Consider the following 8418-nt stretch of genomic DNA (forward strand, 5'->3'; position numbering starts at 1 on the left):
GATCCGATCCGCCACACGCTCTTACATTCTCATTTAATTTTCCTTTCATATAAAACTATAGTATTCCTCCGATCCTAATTATAAGACCCAATTGACTTATTTGAGAAGATTAAGGAAGTAAGTTAAGTTGGTTATTTATAATAAATAAGTATTGTTATTCCTAAAATATCCTTGCTAATTAAGTATATTGACTAAAACTATCATTATTAGAAGGATTATCTTGGAAAAAAATGCATAAATATAAGAGACAAAATGGATTGGGTCTTATAATTAGGACTAAATAAAAAGTCAAATTGGGTCTTATAATAAGGACCGGAGGAGTATTTATTAACAATGTGATTTATTTTGTTAACTTTTAGCATTATAAAAATTTAATTATATACTAAATCAAAATTTTTCTGTTCGGACAAAAATCTCAACCTTCTGCAATAATAATTTGTTAACGGTTAATTAAGTTAATTTATCAGCATAAAATATAAATTTCAACCTTATCGTAAACTTCATGCAATTATTGTTTTTATTTCTCAATTATTCTGTACACATTGATTCCAAAGAAAGATATCTTGACACATTTCAATAAGATTTATGTTAGAAAAATAAGTATAATATTCAAATTATTTTTGTTGTTATTTATATTGTGACAAACAAAATGATATTAGTATTTTCTTATAATACTCCTCCGGTCCTTATTATAAGACCCAATTTGACTTTTTATTTGGTCCTAATTATAAGACCCAATCCATTTTCTCTCTTATATTTATGTATTTTTTTCCAAGATAATCCTTCTAATAATGATAGTTTTAGCCAATATACTTAATTAGCAAGGATATTTTAGGAATAACAACACTTATTTATTATAATAACCAACTTAACTTACTTCCTTAATCTCCTCAAATAAGTCAATTGGGTCTTATAATTAGGACCGGAGGAGTACATATTTTTACCAATAAGATTTTGCATTTGCACTTTTCGGAACAGTGTTTTTTGACCGAAGGCATTTTTCTAACCGTCTCCGCCTTCCATGGCTTCCACCGTTCCTTCGCTTCAAGCTTTCTTCGTCCTCTCTTGGACTCTTCTCCTTGCCACAGAGTCACCACCGCCACCTCCAACGGCTTCGCCGTCGACGTCACCAGCGCCGACCTGCACGGACGAGCTTGTTTTATTTTCTCCATGTCTTTCTTACGTTGCATCTCCGCCGAACGACCTTGCCGACGCCGCCTCCGCTAACTGCTGCAATGCTTTATCCGCCGCCGCCAAATCGGGCACCGCCGTTTGCTTCTGTTACCTTCTTCAGGAACCTCCGATCCTTGGCTTTCCTCTGAACAGTACGCGACTTCTTTCACTGTCTTCGGATTGTCCTCTTGCTAATCTGGAATCTGCTAGGGCTCCGTCATTCAATTCTCTGTGTGCAGGTTAGGATTCTTGGATCTCAGCTTCTTCTTTTCTTGATTATTCGAGCTAATCTTCCTCGAAACTTGAAAGATTTTCTTGCATTCCAAACACACTAGTGATTGTTTCTGAAAAAATTGTTAACAAATACTTAGCAGAAACGAATAATTAATTAATGACATTGTTTTTCGCCTTTTATTAATCCATACAGAATCGCCGGCTCTTCCTCCTCTGGACAACTCTGCAACTTTAGGGCTCACAGTTCCTTCTACTTCTGGTGGGTGATCGATCGATAATCTTGAAATCTTCACTCACATGAGTTTGTTTGCTTCAAAGAATCACATTGATTAATTTTTTGTGTTAAAACTAATATCAGTTATTTCTCCGATGCTGAAATTCTATTAAAAATGAATCAATGAACATTGAACATTTATATTCTTGTGGATAGTGTGGCATTATATTAGTCAACTATTTTAATGCTATTTTTTGGCTGGGATATTTCAATTAAAGCAAAACATTTTTTTTTGAACGATATGAATATATAGTTCGGCTTTATTAAGTTACCTATGGAACAAAAAGTTATGTTTTTTGGCCACATACAGAACAAAAAGTTTAAGTCTGTCGTTAGTGACGGTATGTTTTCAAGCAATTATTATGAAAGGTGAAATATAACAATGTGATTTTCTCTTGGTCGTAGAAAGAAAAATTGTGATTGAAATGAGAAATTAATAGATCCAAGTAACAACATTGCTTTAACAAAGTAAATTTATAAGTTATACATATATTTTTAATGTTAAAAAAAATAGAAGAACAAGAAAATTTATACTTTTCACTCTGTTTGGTGTGAATGAAATGGAGGAGAAGGAAAGGAAGAAAATTTTTAATAACTTTGATTTAAAAAATTGAAGGAGTGGATTGAAAGCCTTTAATTATTATTATTATTATTTATCATATATCTTATTTCTATTAAAATTTTATTTTTAAAATTTTTTAAATCGAACACATTAAAATTTTTCTTCTGGTATTTATATATAGCCCTTTCTCCGGTTCCTTCAGTGTATTTCCCTTGAAGGAAAAGGAGGTAAACTGATATTTCTTATGTAGTTGATATCATAAAATAAGGGTTTTTCTATAAGCTAGATTGGCAATCCCATATTCTCACGGTTTGAGAAGCAGTTGCTGTAAATATTATACATAGCGTGTATATATTATATGGGTCTGCGATAACAATAATATATATTCATTATACATGTGTGTATGAAAAAGATTTGTTTCATTACGTACCTTATTGTTTGTAGCAAATATAATGTTATTAGGATCAAGAAGTGGGGCATCTTCTTCCCAGGCGATAATCCCAACCAAAGGAGGTGGTGGCAGCCGAGGTGGCGGTGGCGGTGGCAGAGGGGGCTCCTCCAGTAGGCGTGGCGGAAATGGGTCAAGGGCGAACAGAGGAGGGAGTCTGGAGTGAACGGAGCAGGTGCTCACAGTGGGGACAGTTCATCTGAGACACAGATTTGCAGGAGCACAGGTTGGCTGCTACTTTCTCTGCTTATGACCAACATGTTCTGCTGATGGGAATAATATAAAGAGCTTCATCAGCTTATCATCTTCCTTCCTTCCTTCCTTCATCCATTCATTACCATCTCCATCAAATACTGTTATTGTGCCAAGGGCCAACTAGTTGTTTGGTGCTTGATACAAAATGTTTCATTTAGCTTCATCTTTCTTTGTTTTTTCTTTTTCTTTTTAGGGATTAATATAAACTTTGGTCCTTTAAGTTTGTCTTCATTTGATTTTAATCGCTCAAATTTGAAATCATAAGTTTTGATCCTGCAAATTTCTCTTCATTTATAACATTGGTTCTTATAATTCAATAAAAACTTAGATTATTTTGTCTCTTAAGGAATCAAAACCTAAAGTTTAAACTTCAAAGACCAAAATAAAAATGAGGACAACTTAAAAAATTAAAGATTATATTAACCTTTCTCTTTATGCTGACTAGCTTGCTCCTTCCATTCAAGAGTCTGTAAATACTAAAGGGAAAACCATATTGAGGTACCTATAGTTTCTCTCAATTTTTAATTTGGTACCTATGTGTTTTTTTCCTTTTAATTAAATATTTATTTTATCTTTTTAGCAACATTAGCTCTTATAACTTTGTTTCTATTGATATTTTTAGTTTCTACATAAGGATTAATGATGTTAATAGAGCAAAATTAAAGATTTAGTTAAGAACAAAAAACACATAGATACCAATTGAAAATTGAAAAAAGTATAAGTACCTCTAATATGGTTTTTCTAATACTAAATAAAGAATTAAAAGGCTGTGTTTGATGGGCATAATAATCTTTGCATCGGAAACCTCCAACCAAAGTTTACCAAATAGATTGGTGGCTCCATGATAAAAATGGGATTTCCAGTGTTATGATGTGAAAACCAGACACTTTTTCTTATGTACAATTTGAGACTGGTTATATGGTATATAATTCATGAATAATAACGGTTTTAAAAGTTTTTTTAATTTTATATTCATACTGTTTGCGTTAACATGGTTGTCCAAACGTGATAAAGTAGGAGCCGATTTGGGGACCCCAGCAAGTTAACCATGACTTTTTGTTTTATGGAATCTTTGGCAATGAATTTGGTCGTGGTTGCATGACATAAGTAGGAAAAAAACAGTGTCTGTTTAATCTTTATTTTTCTCTCTTAACTTTATAGAGTGTATAGTCAGTTCTTTTAACTTCATCACGGTTAACAAAAATTCTAGATATTGAAAATTCAAACGTGCACAAATTTTTTAAATGCAGACGTATTAAGTATAGTTTTTAAAAGAATAATAATTATTGCAAAAAATCATCATTTAAAATTGAAAATATACTTTTTAAAATTAAGAGATTAAATCAAAATTTTTGTATAAAATTAAAAAACCAAAAATGTATTTTTTTTTATGAAACCAAAAATTTATTTTGACCTAATAGGTATTATAGAGATATTGAGATAGCAACGGATAAATGAGCCAAGAAAAAAAGAAGAAGTGATTTTTGCATATATGAATGCAAAGGAATAAAGAAGTTTTAAATTAAATTTCCTCTGTTTGATAAGTGGAAAAGGAAATTGTTATTGGCAATGCAAAGTGAAATTATCATCATACCTTCACTAATAAATCAAAATTACAAAAAAAAAATGCTGTGAGAAGAAATAGTTTTTATAATTTTATAAAAAATACATTCCTAAAATTATTATTTTGCTCTTAAAAGATTTACAGAGTAAATTTTTGTTCAATATTTGCAAAAGATATTTTTCACTAATTTAAAAATTGATAATGAATATTCTAATATATTTTTACTCCAAGACTATTATGTTCTTTATTATTTATATCATTATCACCCAATAAAAAATCAACACAAAACCAAAAAAGTACATTCCTTTCCATAAGTTCAATATTTTCTTTAGAACTAACTTCTTCCTGTTTTTAATTGAAGATGGATCTATTTTCATTGTACTCCAGCGAAGTGCTCCCTTTGATATTAAATGTATGAGCTAACTAAAAATTATGCAAATAAATAATTCAAAAAAATGTGTGCTATTTTTTTTTTAAAATACTTCTCCTAACATAACCCACACATTATGCAATAATTTGTCTTTGTCAAGACGCAAGAATATAATTATATGAAAATTTAGCCAACAAAAAAGATAATAAAATGAGAAACAAGAGAATTATGGCCTTAAATTTAGAAATTTTTTTTCTCTCCAACTACCTCCTTTTGTTTAGAAGAGGAGAGAGTGAAACTTGCAATGGTGTATAATTCATATAAAAAAGATACTTTGATAAAAGTACTAGTAATGAAATCAGACATTTAGAAAAAGATTATTTTCGTTTTAAATATTTTTATACAGATTAGATTTATATATTCATATTGAACAATTTTTAATTATGAAAATATTTTTATTTTTATTTGAATCCCTAAATTTAATTAGTTTGGATGAGAATGAATTGGAGAAAAAAAAATATTAATCTTGAAAAATCACTGGTTTCTAATTTTAGTTGACTAAAACCATGAGGGCAAATTTCATAAACTAAAAATAATATCACTCAAGTAGAAAGAGCCTAAGAGGATTCAAGAAAAACAAATACTTGATCTAGCTCGGTATTCTCCATCAACCCTATCCTTTAACAAATTATAATGAACGACTCGAAATGGTCTCCCAGACCATCAAGAACGAAATCATCTTTTTGATAATCTCTTATACATAATCCATATAATTGTCTTCGGTTTCAATCAATTCAAACATTTGAATGGATTGGCAGGAGACTCATTCCCCATTCAAGTATTGTTATCTCTTTTCTTTCTTTTTCTCCCAAAGAAATTAAAATCAAGCAGCTTCATAAACTGTCAACGTAAGTCCACAGACAAGCGCTTTTAAGTATTCCTACACCAACATTTGCAGACATGCCCCAAAGTACACATAAACACTAAAGTGAAAAAAGGTAAAAATAAACAGAAGGGGAAAAAACAGAGAGAGAATTGACTGCGACTTAGGCTGGGGGAGCAGAAGTCTCCTTGACTGATTCACGCCATGCATACTCTCTTGCTCCATCCTTATCGACGATCTTTATAACAAAGTTTGGTGGGGCCACAACCAGCCTGGATCTTATTTCCAAGATGCACTTATCAACCAAATCAATCGCTTCGTCCAGTGACATTCCACTGTGAAAGTGTCTGTCCATGGTTGAGAGTGAAAAGTAGGAGCCATAACCAAAAGCTCCCTTCTCAACCTTGTGAAGTGAAGCAATGTAGTCAATGTAGTACAGGGAGGGACCTGTCTCTTTGTCATAGCCAGCAAGGAGGATGTTCACAAAGTATGGACTCTGATCCAAATCAAGTTCACACAGAAAATTAACTCATCATCCATTATTAAGGTGATACATTAACTGCAAATAGAATTTATAGAGAACAAATTTGAACAAACTAAAAAATTTAGCCTGCACGCCTTGCTGATTGATAAGGATCTATCACAGACGTACCGCTTCTAAATCATACATAAAAACAACTTTAGCTAGAGGGACTTCAAGAATGTAACCGATATCCCACTTTTCTGTCTCCGCATGCCATCGAAGAGTGTGTGTGTGTGTGGAACAAGTGTTTTTTGAAAAAAATTCTTTTACTAAGAAAAATGCTGAATTTTCCATAGTAAAAGAAAATAAAAAACAGAAATGGACTCACGCTTACAGAAACAACCACAAATCAAATAGTTACGAAGCAATGGAACACTAATACAGGCCCCTGAAGCAGTACCTGTTCGGATATCACTATTCATTCAGCTATCTGCTAAATGAGAAAAATAGCACCCTAATGGTACACAGATCAAATAATCTGGGAAGTCCTTTCCCAGTGGTAGAACAGAACAGCAAAAGCATAAAACCACAGCCACTATTTTTGATTTTATATAGGAATTGCCTTTACTTCATCCGGCACATATGCAATTACTCAATTAGAAGCAAGCTAAACTCCAAAATTCTTTAGAGCACTGAAAAGGGAAATTGTACACAATAAACCTACTCTCAGTCAAATCACTTCAGAAGTATGGCCACCCAGCAATAACTGTACCTGGCCATGACTTGATTAAACTATATTACCACATTAGATAATCAATACCTGACTATTACCATAAAAAGCTTACATCGCTACCGAGTAATAACCACAGGCTGTACCTACATTAATCAAGAAACACTCCACCTGCAATAGGTACTTTTCCTCACATCACTGTGAGCGCCTCTTTTATCCCAACAACTAATTGTTAACATCCTAGTAATGTTGAAAAAATGCCTGGTAGATCTATAATCCAGTAGGATGTATGAGGGTAACTTTAATAAAGTAAAAAAAGGATTGCCCAACGTTCTTTAGACATGACCACAAACAGATAAGACTTTGAAATCATGCAGGACTGGAAGCAGATGCAATTCTGCATTTGAAAAAGATCCTTAATAGTCACTTGAAATGTCTGGCTAGGTAACAAAGGCAGGCCTGAGCCGCTAATTCTAAGAGACAATAGGCACATGCTAGCAAGATATAATTTAATCCGTGTAAGTAGCAGAGAATCCCCAACCAAGAGGATTCATTGAAACGAAGCATAAAAGATTGAGCAAGATTGGTATCTCAAAGAATAGACATTCCGGAGATGAATTCACCTGTCTACAATTAAGACATAATTTAAACAGGCAGCTGATTCAACACTAACACTCAAATTTGAAATAGAAAATAAAAATTGCAATCCAAAAATTTCAAAGCCAAGGGCTGAAACACAAACCCGAAAACCTAAAATCAACGAAAACAATTTCACAAAATAAGCAGAGATGGGAAAAGTGAATCCACACCTTGCGCAAAGCAGTCGCGAGCTCGCCACGGGTGAAATTGGCGGCGGCGGCAGTCGTCAAAGGGATCCCATTACGGAACTGATACAGAGCCACGTTCTTCTGTATGTACTCGGTGAACTGAACCCTGCATCAATATAAATGAATATCACAAAACAAAAATACTCTAGAAACAACAAAAAAAAACCTAAAATCAAAGGAGAGGGAAGGTGAGACCTGTCTCCGGGCTCACCACTAGCAGCGATGAGCTTGTGAGAATCGAGGACCATGATCTTGTCCTCGTTGGACTTGTGGACTAAGATGCTGTGCACCGCCGATGAATCCGCTGCCAATATCGCGAAGCCATTTCCGACAAGTCCGAATATGCACTCCATTTTCTTGATCTGCTCCTTCGAATGTCTCTGTATGTGATCTCTTTCGCTCCTCTTGCTTTCCTCAGAGGTCTCTTTTGTTCCCAGGGGCAAAAGAGCCTTCGGCTTCGTGTGCGACAAGTCGGGTGGCAACAGGTTCGGTTCGGGCTGATCCAATGGATTCTGTCAATGCGGGATGCCGGGTCAAGGTGTACGAAATATAAAGGGCGAATTAAATTACTAAGAGTTCAAAAAAAAAAAAAATCAGAAATCCCAATAAAAATTAACGAGTAACCAGCTTGAACA

At 33.4% G+C, this 8418-nt stretch overlaps 2 protein-coding genes across 2 annotated transcripts; one reads left to right on the forward strand and one right to left on the reverse strand.

Annotated features, from left to right (window-relative positions):
• Positions 1-1021: 1021 nt before the first annotated feature.
• LOC114750920 (non-specific lipid transfer protein-like 1) lies at positions 1022-2857 on the forward strand. Its single transcript, XM_028939563.1, has 3 exons — positions 1022-1412; positions 1601-1666; positions 2706-2857. The coding sequence occupies exons 1-3, from the start codon at positions 1022-1024 to the stop codon at positions 2855-2857; spliced, it is 609 nt and encodes a 202-aa protein (XP_028795396.1).
• A 2746-nt stretch (positions 2858-5603) lies between these two features.
• LOC114750919 (proteasome subunit beta type-2-A) lies at positions 5604-8183 on the reverse strand. The gene is made up of 3 exons (XM_028939561.1): positions 7979-8183; positions 7766-7889; positions 5604-6259 (listed from the first exon to the last, which is right to left on the reverse strand). Exons 1-3 carry the CDS (start codon positions 8134-8136, stop codon positions 5927-5929), a joined length of 615 nt encoding a protein of 204 aa, XP_028795394.1. The 5' UTR covers positions 8137-8183; the 3' UTR covers positions 5604-5926.
• Positions 8184-8418: the final 235 nt, after the last annotated feature.

Source organism: Neltuma alba, unplaced genomic scaffold, assembly GCF_004799145.2.
Source record: "Neltuma alba isolate B1F8T4 unplaced genomic scaffold, ASM479914v2 tig00006689_pilon, whole genome shotgun sequence".
In the NCBI taxonomy this organism is placed as follows: domain Eukaryota; kingdom Viridiplantae; phylum Streptophyta; class Magnoliopsida; order Fabales; family Fabaceae; genus Neltuma; species Neltuma alba.